This window comes from Eleutherodactylus coqui, chromosome 2, assembly GCF_035609145.1.
Source record: "Eleutherodactylus coqui strain aEleCoq1 chromosome 2, aEleCoq1.hap1, whole genome shotgun sequence".
In the NCBI taxonomy this organism is placed as follows: domain Eukaryota; kingdom Metazoa; phylum Chordata; class Amphibia; order Anura; family Eleutherodactylidae; genus Eleutherodactylus; species Eleutherodactylus coqui.
The window spans coordinates 20,955,423-20,982,620 of record NC_089838.1 but is presented as its reverse complement, the minus strand read 5'-3'; the positions used below and the strand labels follow the sequence as shown (position 1 = coordinate 20,982,620).

The 27,198-nt window shown below is 47.4% G+C and overlaps 1 protein-coding gene across 6 annotated transcripts in view; it reads right to left on the bottom strand.

Annotated features, from left to right (window-relative positions):
- Positions 1–24,823, bottom strand: part of LARP1 (La ribonucleoprotein 1, translational regulator) — a 58,748-nt gene extending 33,925 nt beyond the window's left edge. For 2 of the 6 annotated variants that reach the window (XM_066590454.1, XM_066590455.1), the window contains exon 1: positions 24,403–24,823. In XM_066590454.1, coding sequence (XP_066446551.1) covers positions 24,403–24,610 — 208 coding nt within the window. In that variant the 5' untranslated portion in view covers positions 24,611–24,823. Of the gene's footprint in view, positions 1–10,191; positions 10,295–24,402 lie in introns of those variants that run through there. The other 4 variants (XM_066590452.1, XM_066590453.1, XM_066590457.1 and 1 more) reach the window with 3 other exon arrangements.
- Between the last annotated feature and the right edge of the window lie 2,375 nt (positions 24,824–27,198).

Sequence of the window (27,198 nt, the reverse complement as noted above, 5' to 3'; positions counted from 1 at the left end):
AATTAGCTGTGGAGAATATGCAGCACTTGTAGTTCAGGCATCGTGGGTAGGATTTCAGAAATCGCATCCATATGCTGCAGAAAAATTCCGCAACGTAAATTGAAATTGCGCTGTGGATTTTAAATCCGCTGGATGTCCGCGTATACTGTGGATGTTCAGTCTTCCAAAAAATGAAAAGGTGAAATCTGCAGCAAATCCACACCAAAAATCAAGAGCGTTTGGTGCAGATTTGTCACCTGCCCTAGAAGAATTGTACAGGACTAGAAAAAAACTTGGCTGCTTTCTTGCAGAAATAGCGCCTCACTTGCCCACAGTTGTGTCCGATATTGCAGCTAAGCTTCACTGCAGTGAATAGGGCTCGGCTGCAGTACCACTCACAACCTGTGGACAAGTGTGGCACTGTTTTTGCAAGAAAGCAGCCATGGTTTTTCTAATCCTGTACAATGCTGTTAGGCTGGGTTCACACTGGGCGGATTTGCTGCAGAAGTTCCGCGAGGATTTTTTGCAACAGTAATTCAGCTCCAAATTGTTTTTTTTTTTGCTGCAGATTTCACCCTGAAATGGAGTGAAATCAGCCTTGAAAATATGCGACATAAATAGACATCCAGTAGATTTAGGCTGGGTTCACACAGGGCAGATTTGCCGCGGTTTTGCCGCAGAAGAACTGCTTCTGTGGCAAAACTGCTTCAAAGGTTAATATGGGCTTGCGGATTTTCGTGCGGAAAAATCCGCACACGTTTTTTCCCGCAGCGCTTTACTTTTTGCCGCGTATTTGGTGCGGATTTGGCTGCGTCCATAGAGGTCTATGGACAAAAAAGCGCTGCAAAAAAGACTAAGGCTGGGTTCAAACGGGGAGTATTCCCGTCGGAAATCTCGCGGTTTGGCCGCAGCAAAAACCGCGAGATTTCCGCCGGGAGAACCGCAGCGGTTTAAGCCGCGGTGGCTTTGAAGCGGACCGGCCGCATGCTTTTCCGTTGCGGCCGGCGCTCCCATAGAGGAGAGCGCGGCCGCGACGATAATAAACAAAAAAAAAGTAAACAGACATGCTCAATCTTTGGAAACCGCGGCCGCAGCCGCGGCTTTAATCGGATTTACCGCAGCGGATTAGACGTCCCGTGTGGACGAGATTTCTGAGAAATCTCATCCACATGGCTGGCTAATCCCGAGATTAGCGGCCGCGGGCGGATCTGCTGCGGCAAAACCGCGGCAAATCCGCCCTGTGTGAACCCAGCCTAAAGAATGAACATGCTGCATCTTTTAAAATTGCAACGCAGTTGCGTTTCCGCACTGCAGCTGTGCGGGGAAAAAAAACAAACAAAAAAAACGGTCCCGTGAGAACAGCTTTTTGGCAAATCTCATTTGTGCTGCATTGCACTGCAAACGCAGTGGTTTTGCCGCGGTGCGGATAAGCAACGGCAATCCATGGCAAAACCGAGGCAAATCTGCCCTGTGTGAATCCAGCCTAAATCTTCCCAGTTAAGAAGCATGCGGTCAGCTAGTAGACAGTGTTGCCATTTATTGTTTAAAGGGGTTGTCACTATTCATGACCTATTTTCAAGATCGGTAACCAATAAATAATCCACAGAGGTCCACTACTTGGGATCCCCACTGATCAACCGATTGCCAAGCCCGCTTTCCGTATGGCCAGTGTTGAAAGCAAACAGCGCTGTCCGTATTGTAGTGGCCCGGTTTGGTACTGCAAGCACAGTTCCCAATGAACTTCAACGGGAGGAGTGCCTGCAGTCTCAAACCAGATAGCTGTAATGTTGAGAGCGCCATCTGCAGCACCGTGGCGGACCCCCGCTGATCAACTATTGTTGACCGATGGTGAAATAGGTCATCAGTGGTTAAAGTCCAGGACAACCCCGTAAAGAGTTGGGCGCTTTATTGGCTCTCGCTCAATTTTAGACTCTTGTATAATTAAGAAAGTTTGCTGTCTAGAAATAAATCATGGTCATCTTTGCCATTCAGGAACCCAAAAAAGCTGAATGGGGGCATAACTAACTACATTGGTCATTTCTCAGCTTTTATAGAAAAAATGAACCTAGGAAGCCATAATATGCCTGAGTGCTTGTGTAATATCTTTATATACACCCCCCCATATACAAGGTTGTGGCCTGGAGACATGTACGGGCAGGGTATAGCGAGATTACCAGGGGCCGGCAGCAGCCCGACTGATAAGGCGTCCTTCAGAAAACATATGGAACTAGTAGCTGGCGTGACGTGGCCCTAGACGCAGTGACAGTGCCCGGGGCGTGTCTGGAGCACATATGGCTGCGGTGGCAACTCTAATCTCGTAGAGCAGCAGCACAGCGGCCGCTAGGATTAACCCCTCGCACATCCTCGCAGGACATAAGTGGTTAAGGATCAAGTGTTCCTTTCCTAAGACGAGGAAAAGCTCCAGGAAAGATTGACAATTTACATAAGGAAGAAATCCGGCTGGAGAGGGGGCTGAGCGCCGCAGGATCAGCGCCCATGTGATCACACACACGCTCGCTTGTGACAGGATGGATAGAACATGCCCCGAAGCGAACACACCGCGGTGAAAGGAGCCCCTGATAAGAGCAGATCAGACCAGCACTTGTCCTACGCAGGGCTAATGCCCACGGACGGACTTCTGCCGCGTTTCCTGCGGCGTTATCCTGCAGCTATTAGGTTCTGTGGAAACTGATAGAATTTCGCGGCGTAAGCATTGGAAGGCAGAAAGCCATCGCGTGAAAGAAATCGCGGCATGGTCTAGCTTCCGTGGAAAAATGCGTGGCCAGCTTCGTAGTCAATGGAAGCAGTCTGTCCCGCGATACTTCCGCTGTGCGCACAACGTATCGCAGGAAAACACGTCCCCGCCTACCGCCGGTCCATCATGTGCTGCACTGCGTATGCGCGCCGGATGGGACTCTCAAGGGGGATTGGGAGGGGAGTATCGGGGTCTTTGGGGGAGCGCCGTGTCGGACTCTGCTGCGATATTCCACTGGCGGAGTCCGACACGGCCGTGGACATGAGGCCTTACATGGCACCATCGTTAAAAAAAAAAGTTAACTCAAACACGTAAAAGTGAACAATAATCGTTCAGTCTAAACGCACGCCAATTTTTTCTCTCACGCAGCATCGCAGGAGTGAAAACATCACGAATGAGAAGGAAACCATTGAAAATCATTGGCGTTTTCACTCGCTCTCGCATCGCAAGAAAATCGTCCCCTTCATGGGACGGGGGAATAAAAAAAAAAAAAAAAGATAAAAAATTCTCGACTGAGTCAATGTAAGTAGTAATAGTCGTTCTGTTTAAACACGGCCATCAAGAGGGTGAGGAGCGATAATTCGCTCACTAGTCACGCTGTTTCAGATTAATGAACTGTTTTTTGTTTTTTTTTAAAAGCGTTGGTCGATCAAAAGCTGCAAAGTCCCGGCCGTTCGTATTTAACAGCTTGGGAATGAATTTGCGCGGAGATTCCCCTACAAACGATATGTTGGCAAGCCACTAACGAACAAGAAGCAATTGTCATTCATGCACTTCAACGACTTTTATGAGCAGCTATCTGAGTGGTTGCTCCATATAAAAAGGTGCCATTAGGATGCGTTCACACCAGCGGATTTTTAGCAGCAGAATTGCGCACCGACTAGTTTGTATTTTAACGCAGATCCGCAGCAAACGTCAAAGCCGCAATTATATTGAATGGAATGGGTAAAATTTGGTGCGGATTTCGGTGCGAACCACTTAGGGACTTTCTCGCTATGGAAAATCCGCAGCAAATCCCACCATATGTGCGCATGACCTTAGGCCAACTTCACGCACGCCTTTCCACAGCGCAAACACAGAAAAACCAGAGGGAACTAAATCGCGGATTTTAGGACCAGCATTTGAATGGTTAAATTCTGCAGCAGAAATACACGTGAAATTAGAATCTGCAACGTTTTGCAAAAACGCAGTGGATTTGTTACGAAAAATTTCTGCGCCAAGTGAAGATTTTTGAAATCCCCTCCACATGGCCTGCATGGTAAGCGCTGCGGAAATTCTGCAACAATTCTGAGGCTGCAGTCATGCTTAGGGGGGGAATCTCCATGCAGATTCATTCAGAAGTCGTTCAAATATGACCGTGACTTTACGCCCATGGACAAGCAGCCTTATACCTTTGTGTATTTGCTGTGGATTTTTTTTTTTTTAAATGCACCACATTGATTTCAACAGGCCATTTACCCGTAAAATACGCAGCAATAAAAATACGCTTGTGCGAGAGCGGCCTTACTGATACTTTATTCTACCTTCACACTTCATCCTTTCCAATCCACTGTCTGACGTCTTCCTACATTCTGATGGAAGCGTGTACAGCTCCAATGTCAGAAGACGTCCGACAGGGTATTCTTACCGTCTATTGCCAGCCACTCCACTATCAGAGCCTCTCTGGCGCGCACACACTGGCTTTAGCCAGCAGATGGCACCGTTGTAGAACAGCAAAAAGAGAAAGCCTTTTAGGAAACCCTGAATCCAAAAGTGGATTGGAAAGGATTAAAGGGGTATTCCATGCAAGTCATCCTCTCTCCAAGTAACCTAAAAGGGGAGCCCTTTATACCGGCAGATACATCGCTGACAAGAAGATGTTCGCACTCGCTGTATTAGTGACTGAGAGACTGAATGATCGATATTTAAACCGAACGATAAGCGAATGCGCCAACGAGGCTTTTAATTGCCTGCGTAAAGCAAACGATTCATCTTGCGCTGTTCAATCGTTGGCTGCGCTTACCCTTAACGATCATCGTTCATTTTCGCTCGTTTGAACGCTAATGTAAAAGGGTCTTTCAGGCTGATTCACACGGGCGGAAGTGGTTTGTAGGCGAATACATAGTGTATTCAAGGACTGAAACAAGCAGATTCCCGGTGTATTTCGGCCCATCTGCGGTTTTCCCCGTACATAAATATGCAGCGTATTTACGGTGTAAGAATACACCCTGTTTCCCTTAAAATAAGACATAGCATGATTTTCCAGAATTTTTGAGGATGCAAAATGATTTTTTAGGCTTTTTGAGGATGCTTGAAATATAAGCCCTACTCCAAAATTAAGCCCTGCTAACAGTTAATTAAAAAAATCAATTTAAATAGTGTCCAGGCAGCTATACATGTAAAAAAGGTAAACCCTTTTGAACAAAAATTAATATAACACACTGTCTTATTTTCGGGGAAACACGGTAAAATAGGCAAGAACGCCCAGTCATTTTTTCCGTAAATACACGTTTTATGCAAGTCGATTCCCTTCTATAGTCTTTCCATCCGTGCTACGCACCGAAATATGCCGCTTATTATTTCATGCGACCGAAATACACGTGAAATGGGTTCTATTAACCGCGTAATATGCTTCCTATATACACCGCGTGAAGGAGCCATCTCCTGCACCCTTCTGTCCCTATTGCTACTAGTACGCTAGCCATCGCAGAAAGTGACCCGATGAGCAATGAGAAAATTCTGTGAGAAGCCAAATCCTCCGTGATTCTGTCTCAGGAGACCTCCGGACCCCCTCACATTAGACACGAGTAACAAGCACTCCGCTACTTGTAGCCGCTGATCAACAAGCAGAACCTTATCACACATCCGTAATTATGAGATAAAACATTAACAAGCGGCGCCCCCTTCACACCTGAGCGGACAGCAGCAGGCACGAGACGAAGCGAGACGTGGCTCACGCACATTGGACGCCGCGCCGACCAAAACGCGTTTCAAGGGGAAGCTATTTTAAGACGGAAAACTGAGAACACCTGAACCAATATCAGATGGCTCCCAGCTGGAAGAGGAGGAAAATAGCGATCCGGTGTGTGCTTTTCGTTTAGTGGACGCTTTCGGCCTGTGACTTTGGTCAAGGTCTAAGCTACGTTTAAGAAGAGATTAATGGAATTTCATGGTACGGATACGGCCGCCCTGCCCCCACCACAACCTTCTCCGGAGGAAGCAGGTTACATACATAAACAGCAACTGAAACCTTGGAGAGATGAGATCCACGGGCGACATCCCTGCGCTGCGAGCCGCCGGGCCTCTCCGAGGACAGAGGAGCGCAGGGCGACGGGGATCGGAGAAATAAGACCGCTAGCGGAAAAACTGCTACTTATAACCATCATCTTAAAGTGTATTCTGACGGGCGCAACATGTATCAGACGGCACCGGAACACCTGTATGCCCTATTCTTGTCTATGAAAAGTCCGGGGTGGGTGGTGGGTGTCCGTGGAACGCACGAACAGCACGCAGACCGAGAAGTATGACCGCACCAGAAATTTATATTTTATGTATATAAAGTTTTTTCTTGATTGCGCGGCCCAGCCTATCGGGCTGGCCGTGCGTGAAAGTGGCCTAGCTGACGTCACGTCACTCCTGTGGAGATTAATGGGAGCTGAAGCGGCCATTACACTTCCAGAACTTCCACCTCCGATGCCAGGGACGGGCGCGGAAGTGTAACAGTAGCTTCAGCTCACATTGATTTCAATAGGAGCGAAGTCAGATTGGCCATTTCCACTCCCCTCTCCTATGACGCACACCCAGCCCACTACCTTGACAATGGGCCGGGGCGATCAAGTGATCGCTGGGGATCCCGTATGTCAGGTTCCTGCCAATACGTTTTGCCCAGGAAAAAACAACTCTGCTCTTATATGTATGCATTAGGTCTCATTCACATGAGCGACACAGCATCGCCGCGCTGGTCCGTGCGACATCGCTGCGGTTTCTCACAGCGATACCGCGATTTTGTAGCGCTACAAAGTTGCGCGACTTGAAATATAAGCCCTACACTGAAAACATGCCCTAGCTGCAGAACATTTTTTTTTTTTCTTTTACATACATACATACATACATACATACACACACATCCCCTTGGAAGAATATTCCACACAGCAATATGTAATAATGCTGTTTCAAAATCCGCACCTCTGCCAGCTTGTGTATAGGGACAGAACAGCCCGGCAACATGCTGCAGGCGGGCAGTGCCCAGTGGCGGCCACCTCTTCGATTTGAGAGTTCCGTTCCAGTGCCAAAACTTCAAAGTGTGTTTATTCCAAGCCGCTGCACAAATCCGGCCAAGGTTCGCTTTAAAAGTGCAGGGCTGAAATATGCCTAAAGAATCCAGGTGTTGGAAGAGAGCTATTTACTTGTGCTGGAGGCTCCACATAACCTCTGCTAGCGGGGAGGAACAGCAAATCCCTATAGGGCAGAAGGCACAGCATGCCTGCAGCGTGCCAAGCCAATCGCTGGGAGACAGCTCATACTCTGCGCTCACATCTGATAAGGTTAGTCCTTGCTGGGTGAGAACCCATGTCACGTTGGTTCAGGTGCAGCAAGAGACCGCAATATGGGATGGTTCTCAGAAACAAAAGTCATCTGGTAGCTAGAACTTAATTAAGACGATGTTACAGCAACCTTGTGAACCTAATTAGGGCTCCTCATCAAATTAAGATAGATCAAAAAAAAAAAAAAAAATGATGAACACGCACCAAAAAAACCCTGAAATAAGCAGACGCTTGGTCCGTGAAAACGCTGCGTATTTCACGGACCGAAACTAAATAAAAATGAAAGTGCCGCCTCCCCCTGCGCTAAATAAACCATGGATCAATAGTCTCTGTGCCAATACTACTACTCGAGAGTAAACGGTGGCTCTGCAGGGTAACAAGGCATTCATTATATCGCCTTTAACTCCCCTCCCGTAATAGCGCATGTGAATTAAGTATTCCAAAAAGGGGTCATACTTAAAGGGGCCATACAGGACTAGACTATTGATCTATCCTCAGAATAGGTCTTCAATAATTGATTAGTGGGGGTCTGCCGCTTGGAATCTACGCCAATCAGTTGACTGCAGTGTCTTCTCAAGCCTGTGACATCATGTTCATCGGTCACATGGCCTGAGAGCAGCTCATTCCCATTCAAGAGCTGCAATACCAGGCACAGCCACTATACAACGTACGGTGCTGTGCCACTTTCACTCCCACGAGCGCGGCTTTCACTTCCATCAGTTGATCGGTGGGAGTCCCAAGCACCTGCTGATCAACTATTGATGACCGATCATTAGGATAACTCATCAATAGTGCAGTCCTGTAATATATCTACAAGGCCTCCACATACAGAGAAATGCAGGCAGGACAGAATGACTGTCATTGAAACGCATGCACACTCAGCAAGTGTGGGGAGAAGTTGGGAGAAATAGCCAATGGCTGAACGATCAACTATTGAAGGTGTGTGTGCCCCTTTAGGGTGCAGCTTTAGCAAGCTTCCTCCCAGCTGGAGGCAAGTCTGAAATTAAAGGGAATCTGTCAGCTACTTTGATCCCCATTAGCTAAGCTATATGGAGCTCAAAGCAACTGATACGCGGAGACCGAAGATGTAAATTATCATACTTACCTCCCCCATGGCGTCAGCTGTCAAACCCGCCAATGAACACTTCCGACAGGCTACATGGACAGAACGGGAGACAATATACTGCATGCCTATGTAGTCCGCGGAATGCATTGCAGTAGTGGGTTTGAGAGCCGACAGCGGGGCAACAGCAGGGATGGCAAGAATAAAAAAATGGACATCCCCGGACTCCGCGTGTCAGTTACTTTAAGCCCATAAGCTTAGCTCTCTTTAAGTCTCTTAGAGTCTTTTTAAGATCATGTAAGAAAAGTCCCACTGCCAGAAATTGTTGCCTCCCTGCATTTTTCTCAGCATATTTACGAGTGAGGCCTTACCTCTGGGACCACCGCCAATCCTAAAAATGAAGGAGCCGCTGTGCTACCATAGTGCTGTATCCCACTTCTATGTTTTCACTGAGCAGCAGAGCTCCGAAGCACCTGGCTATGCAGGGAACTGGAGTGGGTCCCATTGAGTTGGACGGGGTCCCATGGGGTTGGACGGGACCCCGTTGCAGTTCCCTATACAATGGGAGGCTGGGTTGTCACTGTGTAGCGAAAACTGGTGGAGGCCCCTTCATTTTCTGGATTGATGGGGTTTCCCAGAGGTCGGACACCACCCTTATCATAAAAAACATAGTGATTGTATCACTCTATAAGATGGAATACCTCTTCACTCACGTGCCGAGCCGCTGCTGGCGTTGGCATTGCCGCTTTCTGCGCAAGCAGTCAGCCTATTAGTACAATATATATTTTTTATTTCTTATGACTGGAGGGTGCCATCTAACCCAGTACCAGAATTATTTGCCAATTCACACCGCCGACACTTCACTTCATAGACCCCCATACACATGCAAGTGTGGCTCATCCCCCGAGAGTTCAAGGATCGGCATGCAGAACTTTAACATGTCAGACCATTCCATCCGATAGGCCCCCCATACAGATTAAAACCATGTGGGTTCAGCCGACATTAATGTGTGTGGCCACACTTAGAACTCCATTGAGGGTCCAAGCAGCGCCAGGCGACTAGCTCTTTAAAGACGTATAGTGCCCACTGTACTCTCTGCAAACAACTCTGTGCTAATTGGACGACTCCTGGGAACGAACGCGATGGAAACTACGCACTTCTATTAAAAGGCTTTCACAGCGAGAAAAATCAAGACACTTACATGATCTTCAGGTATTGAGATACAAGCAGTACAAGAACAACGTCAGCCTTGAGTAACGCACTAAAGGGTTACCGATGGTCATGTGGCAGGAAAGCAAACATAACTGCAGTGTACAAATGCAGATCCATGAAGACTCCTAGATATCCTCGAGTACACCCAGAACAAAGCAACCATACAATAAAATCCTGTGTGCGGCGTTCACGGACCGACGAAGGGTCAACAAACTATCGCAATACATACATGTGGAGCAAAGGACATCATTACGATTGACGTTACGCCACAACCACGATTAATAGGCAGGAGGGAACACCAGAACTTCAAGACTAGTAGTAGTGATGTCACCTTAGTGATGTCACCGCACCAGCAAGGTGACATCACAGAGTCATCTGCTATACTTTGGGCTCAGGTCCATCCCTTCCCCCCTTGTATAGGGGGTTTTAATGTTCCCATCTGTTATAGAAAGTTATTTTTTGTACATTTTGGCCACACACATGAACAAAGCAACTAGAAACAAGCATTAGAAAAAGCAAAATAACATGCAGATCACCATAATTGTATCATAACGCATCTCACGGTCGCAGCTCCGACACCAGAGAAGCTATTTTTGAACACAATGCCCAATGTTCTCTGCACCCTCCCCCCCAGAGATTAAAGCCCCACCTCTACGTACCCCACCCTACCATGACCGACAGCTCCAGATCATCAATGGCCCATCACCGGGATCTCCAGCTCGCCTCAGATAGAAGAGACTGTAACTAGCAGCTGGGAAGGGTTTGCTCCACCTCTCCATTACCCCCACCCATTGGTTAAACTGCAAACTACTCCGAGGAAAGAAAAAAAAAAAGAAAAAACACACATATGCAGCCGAACACAGAAACAAGGCAGCATCCAAGTTCGCAAAATACTTGGCAGGCTGTGCCAGTCTTTCAAAGGTCTGAGGCTGCAGCAAGACTTGTCCGTCCTACCTGTTGCATCAGCATTACTCCGTTCTGTAACACGACTAGTTAATCCAGCCCCGGCAGCGCTTTATAATGCTGCCCCGCAGCTTCAGTTATCGCCGCTTTCACAATGCAGCTCTAGTATTTCACGTCCCGACTTGTCAGGATGGTTTGAGGCCAGCTATTAGGTCTCACCAACCCAAAAGGCACAGCGGGCTTCTAGGTCCTGAGGCTTCACAGGTAGATAAAGAACTAAGTAGACAGCAATATTGAGTCCACACACTATATAGCGGCACACATAGTCCCTACGGCTCAGTAGTATGGGCCCGTAGGATAGGAAGCACGCAGAACTACATTATAGTCTTGCATTAAAGCGACCCTCTGGGACAGGCGATATTACCAGCTTCCGATGGTACGGACTTTGACTCGCGTTTTGCAGAAATGCTGTGGAACTTTCCACTGCGGAAAATCCACCATATATACGTTTTGCGTAAATATACCCCAAACCGGAGGGTCGCTTTAAATAATTCTACCCCGGTCTGGGGAAGATTAACAGCAACGCTGACCCAATATTCACCAGTCACATGACCATACAGTCAAGAATCCCAACCATATGCTTCATATCGATGGACACTGCAGTCATATGACCCAACGAACGCATCATCAAGGATGATGCTCACATATCACAACTAGGTGCCAATGACCAAGCTTGTCCTATATTTCAGCATACTGTTGCCCCTACTAATATATGCCCACCCCAGACCCCTTTAAAATCCCCTTTTTAAAGGAAACGTACATTAGGGCCCATTCACACCTACGTCTAGGGCTTCAGTGGCCAGGACTACAGAAACAGCCGAATTGGTTGTTCTACATTGTTCCCATAAGGCTAGGTACAGGCCAGCCCCAACGCCAAGTTGTGCTCAAGAATTTCACTAACTTCCATAAGAGTTAAGGAAACCGCATAGATCAGTTTGTCCATTTTCCAATCACCGATGCGCATAGCATACGGGTTGGTATTCCCATTCTAGCCATATTTGGCTGAGACAGGAATACCCCTTTGAATCGTGGGGCTTAGATACAGATCTAAGAGGCTTTGCCAAATCCCCATCATGAACGATTCCCTACAAATTAGACCATGTCCCTCAACAAGAAAACTGGTGGAGAAAGTGCATAGACGAACACACCACCAAATCTGGGTCCTTTTTTCAGGCTTGCCAAATTCTTTGCCCAATCTAGAGCGCTGATCAACCCCGTATGCCAATCGGCACTTCTTTTTTTTTTGACCATGTGACAAAAATCGGCTTATGGGAACAAGGGATGACTTGTACAGCTGGCCTATGGAGACAAACAATTGCAAATTTACACGGTGATCATCAGCAAGCATATTTATGCTTTCATAAATGAGACAATCAGACGATTAACAAGCTTTTGTAAGAATGTTCAGGCCTGATATTCAGCCTTTGCAAAAGGACCATTCGGGTCCTTTTAGCTGGTCCAGCTCTTGGCCCAAACTGTCAAGTGGCATGTCAGTCAACACTTGTTTAATCTCCTTTTACACGGGTCGGGAATCTGTTTATTGGAGTGAAGGATCACTTGTACAATTATTTGTCCCCATTGGCCAGCTGTAAGTCTCCCTGGTCACACGGGAGATCTGCTGAGTATTTTTATCTTCAGTCGAAGAACTTGGTGGCCCTTCTACATGGCCCAAAGGTCAGTAAACAAGCGTTTTAAGGAATATTCGGGCACAATAATCGGCCCGTATAAAAGGACCTTTATGCTCAATTTCTCCTTCAAGGAAGACTGGCTGGATAAACAGGTCTCCCCTCCTCCACATCTAGCAGAAGACAAGCAACCCCCACTCAAACAAATGGTCAAACTTGTACAAGCAACATAATGTATGTAGTGAATGGAATCCACCCCACACTCTGCCAATGCCGTATGCCAACATCTATCATCACAACGACTAGTTTATATGGCACCGACAGCAGCTATGGAGGCCCCGGAGTGTACACAAACAGGACTGTTGTCACTACAACCCTCAAAGACTCTACACAAGGTGTCATAGGGATCGAAAAACAAAACATGGGAGTCATAGAGGAGTCAGGTACAATGTCAGTTGCCAAGATGCACATGCAAACTAGAAGGTCCAGGCTATTCCACCATAGCAGTGGGGTAGATGACGCTTATGGCATCTACGTCAAGTCTATGATTATATGCTACACTCAATGTTATTAGGAGACGACGCATGGGGGGAAAAAGTAAGACTGGAAACAAATAACCAAATGCTTACAATTCTCCTGAAAAGGGTTGCAAAACCACACAACATTTGGACAGGCAGGAAACTTTACCATGTAACCTGTAAGCCATCTATTCCCTTTTAAAGCCATCAGATGATAAAATGAGCTGCGAGCGGCCTACAACCGCATATGATAAAATAGTGACTGGGCGCCAAACCACACGAGCAAATAAGTGATCCATGTTGTATGCACGGCAGCCACCAGGTAAACTTGGGCAGAGGCCAGGATCATGGTGGTCTGGGTTATTCTTTACAAAAGGGCCAAATGCACCTTTAAAGTGGTTGTACGGGTGTCTTTTTTATATTGATGACCTATCTTTGGGATAGGGGGGCCATAACTTAGGGTCTTCACCAATCAGCTTTTTTCCTGGTGCCACTGCCAGCGTCGTTAGCACTAGAAGTAGATCGCACGATAACATTGCAATGGCCCGGTTTGGTATTATAGGCACAGCTCCCATTGAATTCAAAGGGAGCTGTGCCTGCACTACCAGCCGGGGCCACTGCACTATGGACAGCGCAGTCTACTTCCAGTGCTGTCCTTGCTGACCGGCGGCATCAGGAATCAGTTGATCGACAGAGATCCCAAGCGGAAGACCTCTGCCGATCCTCTATTAATGATCTATCCTGATGATACGTCATCAGTAGAACAAATACTCAAAGTCTCAGACAATCCTTTTAACGTCATTGGTTGTATGGATCCATGATAGGTCCTTACTATTCTCTTCATACGAGTCTCCAATTTGATACGGAGACTTCCAAAGGTTCATGTGGATTCTGTATTATGCAATATTCTCCCACAAACCATTGCTTCTATGGAAGTATATGGTGCCTCATGGAGAGTGTCGACAGTGTCCCTATAGGCCAGAAATACAGACCCATACAGGGCACATTCTGTGGGTAACGGCGCCAGGTCTTAGAAACAGTACAGACACAAGTCCGAGTGCGGTCCGACCCTCGCCGGCGGTGGACATCGCCTGTCAATATCTGCTCTGTGATACAGACTGGAATAGGACATACTGCAATTAGTTTTTTCCCCACGCGGACCTGCTGTGCGAATAGCCCAATTGGCTATAATGGGTCGACACAGATGGGAAATACTCGGAATGAGCCCCAAGTCTCTACCATCGCATTTAAAGAGAAACATAAGGAAGCGCTTCCATTGCGCCAATTTCAAGTGGATTTTCCCCGATGCCAAATCTGCTCTGTGCCAGTTCTGCTGGATTGTATCAGCTCTTCGCCTTGGGCAATATGTAACAAATTGGAAACAGATAAGATCATCACTAAGTCTTTGTTTACATTGGCGTTTTCGTTTCCGTTTAACGGCTCCATTACGGGAACAGGAATCCGGAAACCACTGGTTGAACAGATCTGTCTTATGACCGAACGATCGTGAACAAACTCCATTGACCATAATGGAGTCCGTTTGGCTGTTCTCTATTTTAACGGAAATCTGCGATGGACGCTCCAAATGGATCACCGGTGCTGAAGTAAACAAACACTAAGATAGGCAAGTCTGGTAAGGCTACGTTTACACGGGATGACGGGCGCAGAAGTGATTATTACTCCTGAGAACGGAGGTGGAGCGCGCCACAAATCTTTCGGACATCCACCTCTATTCACTGCAAACAGGCAGAGATTGACCGACTCCTGTTTATTCCCATTAATCGCTAATTTGGGGAACAATCGGCCCATGTTAATCGTACCATATACCTTCTTGGTGAGTGAGAGAAGAACAGTTTTTAATGTACATATGTCTATGTGATACCTGTAGGCACTGTCTTTTACGTCAGCGTGTCATTAGCACCGTTCCTGCCTTTTACATGCGGCAGATCATTGCTAGTATGGGAATGAATGTTCATTAATATGATCGTTAGTCCCGTAAGTTTGCGTTTGCTGGAAGCATATTACATATTCGGAGACTGCAAAAATCGGTTCCGTATATCTAAACTTGGTCTGCTTTGGCGGCAAGCACGTGGTCATCGGCAAGACCTGGTCAAATACATGGAACAGTCGTAGAATCAAATTTTCACTATTAGATAAGAGACCTTCAATGACCATAATGGAGTTTCTAGACCATCAGACTCAATGTTTCCTAGTCTAGGTGACTCTTCCGTCCATTAGAAGCACTATGGTTCGCTATGTGGGAGTAAAAGGGCGACACTAAGGAATGAGTCAGAGCATTTTTAGGGCGCTTTCACCCAAGCATATAACGCATTTTTGTGCTTGTAGAGTGTCCCAGCCCAATCCCCATTCTGAATCCACTGCATCATAGATCCCCACCATACAAGAGTTGGGGCCCGTAGACACGCAGTAAGGCTGGGACACTCATCCGTAAAATGAGCGCAAAAAATGTGCCCATAATACACTTGCGTAAAAGTCGCCTTAGGTTATATTGACCGTTTATTCATCTGAATGACATTTGCGGGAATCCACCGTTTGTCACAGAAGACCCCATAGAATATATTTCCAGCCGCAGATATTTCTGCAACATATCTGCCCCGTGGCGACGCTATAAAAGGGTCAATCACACGATGCATCACTATTCAGCAATTTTAATAGGACACACGAAAACACGAAGCCGATTTCTCAGAATATGACGGCCAAACCGGCATATGCCGACAGCATCTGATCCGTCCCGAGCGCTGGTTATATAGCAGACGTATTTAGCTGGAATGGAGGAGATTAAGTGATTAACGGAGCAAAACGCATAATCATGGTTCTCTGTATGTGAAGCACCTGTCAGGATGTAATACCAACACTGACAATCTATAGGACCCGACCAAGTATGTAAACCCTGTGGACCCCCCCCATTTTATTTCCTATTGGGCCATGATACACTTCTGTCAATGTCAGATAAAAGGGATTTTGACAGAGTCTAAGGGCGGCCATACATATTAGATGTAGAACAGCCAACCCTACTAATTAAAAGCGGATTGTCCTATCTCGGGGTTTCACCCCTAGTGCCATCCCAAAGCCATGGTAGTTGTGGCTACATATGCGCAACGCTGCTCCATTCACTTCAATGGGGGCACAGGAAATAGCTGAGCACTTCAATTCCGCAATCTCCTATGGAAGTGAATGGACATGCGCGGTGCGGTCAACTATTTCAAAGCTTCCTGAAATGGGAACACGCCATTAAATTAGGACTGAATCATCATATGATGTGTATGGGGCCTCCTGACTCATCTGATGACAGAGGGAGATAAGGATCAGGCAATTGGATTTCAACTGCCCGATCCTTTTGTTGTTGAGGAGATAAGCCATTGTCAGAGTTGTTTGGCAGCAGCTTTCTCCTTTCTCTATATTGAAAGTACATGTGTAGCGGTGTTAGGAAAGATGGCCTAGAGCTATCTGAATAGTATGGGCAGCCGAAAACGGACCATAATCTACTGGAGTAAACTGAAATTCGACAATCAACTTTGGGTTGAAATTTTTAGTTTTTGGAAAGTTAAGACGCAAAACAAATTGGGGGAGAAAATTAATCAACCAAGGCGAGTCAGTGAACTCGAATTATTGAGGACTACAATATTTATGGCCTAGTATTAGGAAAGGTCACTAGCAAGAAATCTGTGGTGGTCCGAATCCCAACATCCCCATCAATCAGCTTATGGAAAGGGTCCTGTCCCATTCAAGTTGATTGAACCGAGCTGTAATACCGGGCACCGCCACTACCAAACATATTGAGCCCAACCTGGTCAATAAAGTGGGCATAGTGCTCACGAGAGTGCAACAGACTTTTTATTCAGCTGATTGGTGGCGCTGTTAGAAGCCAGACCCCCAAATCTGTTAGTAATAAGAATTAGTGCATAAAAGATACCCCAGCCGGTTACTTATTACACACACTTTTAGTGACGATTTCGGGACAAAATCCTGTCCTGGGACCAGCGAGTGGAGTATTATACGTGTACTTCATCTTCTCTTCCTGGACTTCGTTTGGCTAGTTCTCATTCACTTTTTAGATGGCCACCACCATCTTTAGACTACCAGAGTACCCATAGTGCATTGGCATGGTTAGGACTACCAATATACTTTAGCTGCTCTGTCATTGGCCAGCACTGCTCACATGATCAGAGTAGTTCTGTGTCTAGTCGTAAAAGGCAGCTACTATCATGGTAACTCGAAAATGGAACAATGACCCAAAAGAACGAAAAATCAAGTACAGGCAAGATACCCCTCCTCCACCCCTTGGAATTTTGTCTCGAACCTCAATGGTCGCCTTAAAGGGAGCAACTCTCCTGACTCTACCATAACGCCACAACCGTATCCACCATTTAGAGTGAGTGTCAGCATGTTGGCTCAGCCTTTATCTTATATATATATGGCCAACATTAAAGGGACTCCCACGAGAGGTAAGACAGCACACCAAAAGACGTAATTACATCCACAAATAAATTAGTACCGCTGGTGTAGAATTTCTTTTTAGCGTTCAACGTTTCGGGTACGGTTACCCTTCATCAGGCAAATGTTGAAATTAGAGAATGAGAAAATGAGGCCAAGTTCAGAAATGCCAGAAGGAAAACCTGGATAGAAGAGGTCCAAGTCTGTGGAGATTGGCATTCTGAGCCTTGCCTAAGCCTCGCTCTTTTTCTCTGCCTTCAACATGTCTGATGAAAGGCATCATACTCGAATCGTTGCGCGTTAATAGGAAATCATATACAAGCGGTACTAATTTGTGGATTCAATAAAATTTTCAAGCAACTACATCTTTCGATGTGCTCCTCCACCTCTCTTCTTGTAAGGAACTGTATTATATTAGTAGAAGTCAACCCAAGAGGAACATGCACCCACCTATCCTACTGATGAGGTGCATTGGCCAACATGTGCGTTTAGCATTAAATGAGTTACCTCAGAAAATTGAGCTCCCACCCCCTCTCTACCCCTCTGCACTATTTGCAATGGGGAGAGGTGGGACGGGGGCGGGGCTAATTTGCGGAACTTAGCCCCGCCCCTTCCCATTACAAACAGTGCAGAGGGGCGGAGAGGAGGCAGAGAGGGGGCCGGGCGCTCAGTTCCTGCACTTGGCTCTTCTATCCTCCCCCTCTGCACACGAGGACAACGTATATTGGCTCGGCGTGAAAACCGAGCCGATATACGTTCGTGTGACTTCACCCTAAGGGTGCTTTTACACAAAGCAAGAAATCATGAATTATTACACCGTCCGTTTACACAATCGCTTAAGCTTTTTTTGATCATTCGCTCTTTCACACAATTGATGGTCTCTCAGGGGATTGTGTCGGTGAATCGGGATGATTGAACAATCGTTTTTGACATGTAAAGACTGGACAATGATTTATGGCTGCATAAAAATGAATGGCGAACGGTTAACAAAAGAATTATCATCCTTCGTCACTTAATCATTGACCATTCGCGAGATCCAATGATTTGAGTGATAATCGATCCATGTAAAAGAGCCCTAAGGTCTCAGTGGCGAGAAGCATGGTAGCAGCTCATCTACCAAGGGATCAGGCATACTGAAATCCAATATGCCCAATCTTTCTTTACCAATAAATTAATGTATATGTATGCCTCAACTAAACGAGAATTTGTTCGCTTCTCGTATCTTGTTCAGTTTTTGCGTACAGAAAACTGAACGGATCGGCCCGTGTAGACAGCCAGGTGTTCACTTATGAATGGTTGCCTGCTTACTGTGAATGAAGGCGGGCAGGCCGGAACGATTCACGACCCGCTTCGCCTCCATTCACTAGCAATGCTCACTCCTGTGTAGAGGCACAGGAACGACCTATCAGGCATCGGCGCCTGACAAGCCATCCCATATAAAAGGTCCCTATGAAGCGATTGTGAAATAATGCCTGCATATTGAACAAGGCCGTATACATGTGTCATATATATGACTAATATACTTTTGAGAAAAAAAAAAAAAACAAAGATATATCTATATAGACATTTTTTTTTTTTTTTTTTAAAGTGGGGAGGAGAAAGAAAATTAAACAGAAAATAGCTGTGCCCCCAATGAGGTTTAAAAAACAAGCCAGACATGAATTTCCTATGGGGAGAAATAAGCCACTACCTGCGCCAGGCAATACTGCTGTACCCACGGGCGAGTAACAAAGCGTCTCAAGTACGTTCACACGTAGTGAAGTTGGTGTAGATTTTGACGTGGATTCATGACAGACTTCACCTCTTCAACTGAAAGCGTAAAAAAAATCAGCTGCGGATCCACCTCAAAAACCGATGGAGATCCCCAACAAAATCTGCTACGCATGACAAGGTCAGCGCAACTCTGAAGCCCCTCCTACTGATCCCCCTGTGTCAGGAAAAGTGAACTAATATGGCGTTTGGCCCAAATAGTCTTTTTTTATATTTACACTTGCCTAAATTCATCTATCCTGTGATAAAAGTAAATTCTGGGAATAACCCTTAACGGGTACGTTCACACATAATGGAATTGGTTTGAAGTTTCCACAACGGAAAACCTGCACAATTGGGGAAAACTTGTGTGGTGCAGAGTGCCAAGGCAGCATAAATGCAGTCCTAAGCTTTTGCTCACAACCTGAAGGTTGTGAGTTCAATGGTTGGGTGGCCGGCTCAAGGTTGACTCAGCCTCCACCCTTCCGAGGTCGGGAAAATGAGTACCCAGCTTTGTGGGGGGCAATACATACATTACCTGAAAGTGCTGCGGAATAAGTTGGCGCTATACAAATAAGATTTATTTATAGTGAAATCCACACCAAAAACCGGAGTGGCTAATAAAAGTTTGTATTCTCTCCAACTACAGTATACGATACGGCTGCAGTCACATGAATCAATAGTATGATGATGTCATGCGGGCGAGTTAACCAATCGCAGCGGGCTACAGCAACTTTCTGCCCACAGTGATTTCGGGTCCACAGCAGTGATCATACAACACAGCCATGGACTACATACCCAGTTTCCCTACCCTGAGTATACAGCAGTGTATCCTGTTGGATCCATATGGAGTCAGGCAACAACAAAATTGAGGTTTGCACCCATTAGAAGCCATATTACGGTGGTATTTGCCCGACAGCAATGCTTAAAGGGGAGAATCTGCATTATACGGCGCCATAAAAGCACCATATGGTGGCGTATAAAGCAGGAGGGACACTGTACAGCACCGAGCCTCCGGGCAGATGGCCATAAAGGGTTATGCTCTTCATTGGGTGCCTCTATGTTGGCCAAGCAGGGGCTGCCAGCTCTCATCTCAGAGACCCTTCAGAAGAGGGCAGCTATGAAAGATCACTTTCCTTTTCTCCTTACTACATTTCTAACAGCTCTCCCTTCCACAGTGTTACGGATTGAAAGCAGGAAGTACCCATTGAATTAAGTTGTGTATTCAGATGTGCTGTTTTTTTTTTTTTTTTAGGCCCTTTTACACGGGCTACAAAAAGCTCATGGTTTCCAAAGGGGTTCGTTCACATGAGCGAGGATTTGTAGCCTGAAAGAATTAGTTGGAAGCCATGAGTTTCACATACATGCGTTTTGTAGCCCGTGTGAAAGAGGCCTTATGTCCACGGATGGAGCGGGATACGTCCGCAGAGTTCCGCGTTTTAAAAATGCAAGTGCCCGCGTAATTCCGCCGTGGAAATCCCAAGGTCTCAATCAATACTATATTAATGGAAACCTCCCATGGCGGAAAAACACGGTGAATTAGAACATGCCGTGATTTTTTTTTCCCACAGCGGAAATCAGCTGCAGAATCACGCATGTCAGAACTGAGCTACTAGGTTCAATAGAACCTAATAGCTGCATTATTCCGCCGCGGGAAACTCGATAGAAATCCGTCCGTGGGAATTCACCCTTAAAGTGGACCAATATAAGCAATTTAAATTATGTTATTTTTAAAGTCGCAGAATGACTTAAATTGTCATGATAATGCGTATCCGCTATTGCGGTTTTTTTTTTATGCATCTAGACTAAGTGGACGATTTTGGTCATCTTGCCATGACACATATCTTGATATTTGTATGGCGCCAACTTATTCCGCAGCGCTTTCAGGTAATTTATTTATTACCCCCCCCACCAAGCTGAGTACTCATTTTACCAACCTCGAAAATATGGAAGGCTAAGTCAACCTTGAGCCGGTTACCTGAACCATGCGGGGATTGAACTCACAACCTTTAGGTCATAAGCGGGAGATCAGGACTGCATTTCTGCTTCCTAAACACACTGCAATACAGACTTAAAAAAGCCACACGTATGCAGCAAAAACGCATTTAGTAAGCACATACAAACACAATAAAAGACCATGTAAACGAGCCTCAAGGTTATGTTCTGGCAGTGGATTGCACTGGGGGATTTTCCACGTTCATCCTGCCACTAAAACGGCTTTGCGCTGTAGTTGCAGAATTGAAAATGGCCTAAAACGTGCCTGCTAGAGATGAGCGAACATACTCGTTAAGTTGATTTACTCGAGAGAGAGAGCATCGCCTTTTTCGAGTACCTGCTGGCTCGTCCCTGAAGATTCAGGGGGGGGGGGGGGGGGTTGGGAGAGATCTCTCTCTTTCCCGATCCCCTCCGCAACCCCCCCCCCCCCCGAATCTTTAGGGACGAGCCATGAGGTAGTCAAAAAAGCTGATGCTCTCTCTCGAGTAAATCGCCTTAACGAGTATGCTCGCTCATCTCTAGTGCCTGCATTTCTGCAGTAACACCTGCGGTTTTGTTGTGAAATTGCGCAGCGCGGATTTAGCTGCCACGTAATTCTATCCCGTGTGAAAGGTCCTTTACAGATTTTAACACCACTTGTGAAAGACCCTCTAAAAGCATTTTTCCAGAATTGGGCCCTCGTGTTCTTAAAACGGTACAAATAAGACTTTGGAGGGTTCTAAGGGTGAATACACCGCAGGGTGAGCCGCTGCGCTGTTAATGAATTAATGGGGATGATCAATGTGACACTCCCCCATAACAATGTCATTGTCCTCAGGTGTGATGTCACATGGATGTCAAAATCCCACATAACCTGTTCTCACCGTTTACAGAGAGCAGCGTCGCAGGATCGGCCGCATCACAAATTATTAGCATTTAAGACCATTAAGCCAAACTCTTAACTTTTGGGACACTTATTTTGAAACTAATACATCGTTTCACTTTTTTAGGTCTAACAGGTTCTTTTCTGGTTTTGGAATCTTCTGATTGTTGCAAATTTTTGTCGGACAACTAATGCCGCTGCCCCGAGGAGATCAGCTGATCACTGCAGATCTAGCTGAAGGGGAAGGAACAGCTGAGGGCACCCACGTATATTTTTTGCTGGAGTCGTTCTTTTTGGCTGCCTCCTACTCAAGCTAATGGGGGAGGAGATCCTAAGCAGGGGAACCCCTCTATAGCATCCATGCGGCCTCCAAAAAAAGCTGTATGGTAATAAGTTGTCTAAACAAATAAGCTGTCCGTTGCCAATGGCAACCAATCACAGTGCAGCTTTCATTTTAGGATAAGTGAAAGCTACGTTGTGATTGGTTGCTATGGGCAACAGTAAATTTTCTTTTAGACGGCTTTCATTAGTGTGTGATGCCGGCCTACTTTTCCATGGCCCACCCTGTACTTTTTCCATTGTGACTTTACATCCCATCGCATTACTAAAAGGCCCTTACATAGGGGTTGACAATCAGAGGCAAACATTAGTTTGCCAGATTATATACCCCCATACAGCCATCAAACATGGAAACAATTGTTCGTTGGACGACTGGATCCTCTATGTGGACATAAAAAAAAAAAAAAAGCACATAGACTTCAACGGCAGCGATGTCTTCTAATGCACTTCTGGTTCCGACCCCAATGTGGTCGTCCAGTTCTGCTGATCAGCGCAGATCCCACTGATTAACGATTGATAGATCAGTAATGGATTGGCAGAGATCCACTATTCGCCCGGTTGTCATTGGGGACAGCGTTGGAAGCAGACAGCTCCATCCACATTGTAACAAGTCAGTTTGTTAATGCAGGCACAGCGCCCATCAAATTTAATCCCAACGCGACCGCAGCAATGCAGACGGAGCTGTCCGCTGTCCCCACTGCCATCCGCCTGGTCAGCAGAACCAATACCCTACCCCGAGGACAGATCAGAAATGGTTAAGTCTAAGAAAACTCCTTTTAGGGTGCATTAACACATAGCGGAACTGGTGCAGACTATCCGTAGCGGAAAATCCGTATCATGTCAAGAGCCGCACCATTGGAGCGCCTACTGACCGACGCTGTTGCTGATCAGTTGACGCAGAAGTAGGATGCCAGTCACTGAGGAAAGATGGCGGCGCTCGGTAGTTGTTGCTGGTGTGCTTTTGGTGCTGGCAGTGAGCGCAATTACGTACAAGCAAACAGCCATTTGTACACGTCTATCGCGCTCCTGTTAGGGCCTAGCGGCTTAAATCTGTCGCGGATCCGCAGCTGAATCTGTCAAAATCTGCATCAATTGTGCAGTTTATGATGTGGAATTGATGCAGATTTTCCCTTTAACGAGCAGGAACTGACGAATGTGAAGAGGCCTGTAGGCCACACGGATCCCAAAGACATGAGGCCTAACAACTACAAGGTGCAAAACGGGTCAATAAATGCAATCAAAAGTTTAATTAAAAGAAAAAAGTTCCAAAAATTGCGTCACAAGTTTGTGATACACAAGGATCTCCTACAACGCCTTTCGCAATCATCTTTTACGGTCAGATCTTCCAACTTTGCTCAGGAGTCTAATTGCACATGGAAGCTGTAGGAGGAGGTGCTAGAACTCATTAGCACATGTTCCCCCCAGCAGTTATGATTTATGCCCACTAATTGCCACTTATAGCCGTAGCTATTTTTATCAGCGCAGTGCAGCCTGTACAGTGCCAGCGAAGCACGGGAGTCTCGCCAAGGCGCAGCCATCAGCACTGTGGCCGCTGCACCATCCCAAATAGGTAGTCAGCAGCGCTCACCCCCCTCCTCCGCTGCACGCACATGGCGGGCGGAAGCAGCTCTGTCACTCCTATCCGCACACCAACAAAACTTTCCAAGTAACACAAGCGCGATCGGCCGGCAATCAGCGCCGTGTGCACAGCGCCGAGGCGCTCAGGCCTAGGAAGAGCGACCCACGTTGCCTGTCTCTGCAGTGGAATGCTGGGTAGTAAGTAGCAAGAGGTGGGCGGGGCTTGTAGAACGTTGGACCGTGAACGTTCCATAATGGAACGTTGGACTCTGGACGTTCTGAATGGAACGGTCCATTAGGAAGGATGAAATGGTACGTTCCACAGCGCGGCTCCAACTGTCCCTTTAACCCCCCAGTGCCGATCACGTCATGTGCAGTGCAACGAGGACCCATCGAGTGTCTCTGGGTGCTGGTAAGGAGCCAGTTATCCTCCACCCAGGCCAGACTGCAGTGTCATCAAAGGGTGTACTAGTAATGGACACCCCCCTCCTCCTTCTCCAGTCACCGCCCCCTCCCCCATGTCACAAGCCTTAGTAAAAAAAAAAAACGGGGGGACAAGCAAGTGACCTTATAAGCGCCTCAATAGGTGACCCCCCAAAAAGGAGTAATCGTACAAGCACATGCATCCTTAATGGCAGGGACACTCCCAGCAGCGGCAGCGCCGCCCGCAGACACCTACAGTGCAGAGATCACACAGCATGGCACGCTGCACCCCATACCATGCCAACTGCGCCGGGCAATGACAGAGCAGCCACAACCCCGCCGCCAAGCAGCGCGATCACCCACCTGCGGAGATCTGGCCATTCACCGGCCCCCCACTTGGTTTGATCCAGGGGTTCACCTTGGGCGGAGGAGCCTCCACGAACTCCTTGCGCCCCGGCCCGTCCTCTCCGTCCTGCCCCGGCTCCTTGCCTCCCTCCGTGTCCGGTGGTGGTGGCTGCTGCTGCTGCAGGGGCGGCGGTGGCATGAGCGGAGCCTCTACCTGGGTCGCCATGTCCCTTGCCCCCAGCACCACCACCCGGGCGGGGACGAGCGCTCCGACCAGCCGGTGGGTTCCGCTCCGCACTGATCCCGTGGAGGAGGCGGCTGTGGAGATGGCTGGACACCGGGTGCTCGATCACCGGGCGAAATCCCGAGGTTACCGCTGCAATATGGAAGCCAAGGAAGACCACGCGATGGGCTGTGCGGGGCCGCGCTCTGAGACACGCCGACGTGCGCGCACCCAGCGCCGGGGGGAGGGAGGAAGGGGCGGGGATCGGAGCCGGGGGTCAGCGGGAGCTCCATTCATGCTTCATTCTCAGCGCTGGTGATTCTCTGCTGAGACTTGTAGTTTTACTAGTAAAAGTCCTACAGTAGTGCTCTGCAGGTGTTGTAGAACTACAACTGCCAGCGTGACCTATCAGCAAACTGCAGGGGCATGCTGGGAGTTGTAGTTCCGCGGCAGATTACAGACCGCTGAAGGCCTCAGTTATCATCTGTCCAAGAGAAATATCTGTCGTTGTCGCCCATAGCAACCAGTCAGTTCTGAATCTGCTACAATTGGTTGTTAGGGGCAACAAAGACAGATTTGCTTAGGGCAATTTTGATAAGTCTGCCCCTGAATGTTCCTTCTTAGTGGGGTGGTCACAGTTATACTCAGCCACCCCTTATAGTAATAGAGCTGGGGGACAGCTATCCCAAGGGGGTCCCCCAATAATGAAAGGAAGGCTCTGCTCAAAGCATGTGTGGGTTAGGTAAAACAGCATGCGGTTAGGTGCCCAAATTATAGGTAACGTGATGGCGCCGCCAGGGGTGTCCCTGGCCTTCATGCAGCTGGAGGCGAAGCGTGAGATGGCACCCCACAAGAAAAAACACAAATTTCACTCATTTTACAGGCATTAACCCTTTCCAATCCACTGGCTGACCTCTGAAGACATTATGATTTAAGGCTGTACAGCTCCTATGTTGGAAGACGTCCATTGGGGTTCTCTTACTGTATATTGCCAGCCTCTGCTGTCGGAGCCTATCCAACGTGTCACCTCATGCAGTACTGGCTTAAGCCAGCAGATAGCGCCGTCGTATAATGGCAGAAAAAGAGTAAGCGCCCTAGGAAAACCGGGATACAAATTGGATTGGAAAGGGTTAAAGGGGTTGTCCCGCGCCGAAACGTTTTTTTTTTTTTTCAACAGCCCCCCCGTTCGGCGCGAGACAACCCCGATGCAGGGGTTAAACAAGAACACCGGACAGCGCTTACCTGAATTTCCGCGCTCCGGTGACTTCTTACTTACCTGCTGAAGATGGCCGCCGGGATCTTCTCCCTCGGTGGACCGCAGGGCTTCTGTGCGGTCCATTGCCGATTCCAGCCTCCTGATTGGCTGGAATCGGCACGTGACGGGGCGGAGCTACACGGAGCCGGCATCCTGCACGAGCGGCCCCATTGAGAAAAGAAGAAGACCCGGACTGCGCAAGCACGTCTAATTTGGTGATTAGACGCTGAAAATTAGACGGCTCCATGGAAACGAGGACGTTAGCAACGGAGCAGGTAAGTGAAAAACTTCTGATAACTTCTGTATGGCTCATAATTAATGCACAATGTACATTACAAAGTGCATTAATATGGCCATACAGAAGTGTATACCCCCACTTTGTTTCGCGGGACAACCCCTTTAAAGCACCAATACACAAGATAACCAACACAGATTTGAACTCTTGAGACTTGTATGAAGTAACGCAGTAAGGCCGTCTGCACACGACTTGTTTTGCATTGCAGAATCCGAAGCGGGCATCCGCCTCCGGATTCTGCAGCAAATACTGCCCATAGCACGTTATGGAAAACCGCTTATTCCTGCACACGGGCAGAAATCAGCTGCGATTTTCCGCTCGCAGATGAAAAATTGCAGAATGCTCTATTTTTCGGCGGCTTCCATTTAAGTCAACCGAAGCCATCGTCCTGCGGCCCTTCCACTATTGACATTGCAGAAAGGTTGCAAATTCCACGTCATCACTAGGCAATGATATGGGAAAAGAAGGGGTTTAAAAAAATATATCAGTACTGCGCATGTCCAATGGCGAGCCGTCCAGATCATAAGCAACACAAAAAATGACAGGTACGTGGGGTCACCGGCCGGGCAAAGAGTCGGATTCTGGTGCGGGATCCCGCATACGGAATCCGACCCGTTCGTGTGCAGCCGGCCAAATAGTGCTCCCAGTAGTACCGTAATAGTGGCCCCCTGTACTAATGACCCCGTTAGTGGTCCCAGCAGTAATAGTGCCCAATGTTAGTGGCCTCACTAGTAACAGTGACCCCAGTAATGGCCCTAGTAGTAATAGTGACCGCATTAGTAACCCCAGTATAATAGTTACACCGTTAGTGGTTCCTGTAGAAATAGTGCCCGCGTTAGTGGCCTCACTAGTAACAGTTACCCCAGTAATGGCCCAAGTAGTAATAGTGACCCCCATAGTGGCTGCAGTAGTAATAGTGCCTCCTTAATAGCCCTATTTGTAATGGTGACCCCGGTTAATGGCCCTGGTAGTAATACTGCACTCAGTTAGTGTCCCCAGCAGTAATAGTGACCCTGTTAATGCCCTTAGTGATAGTGACCC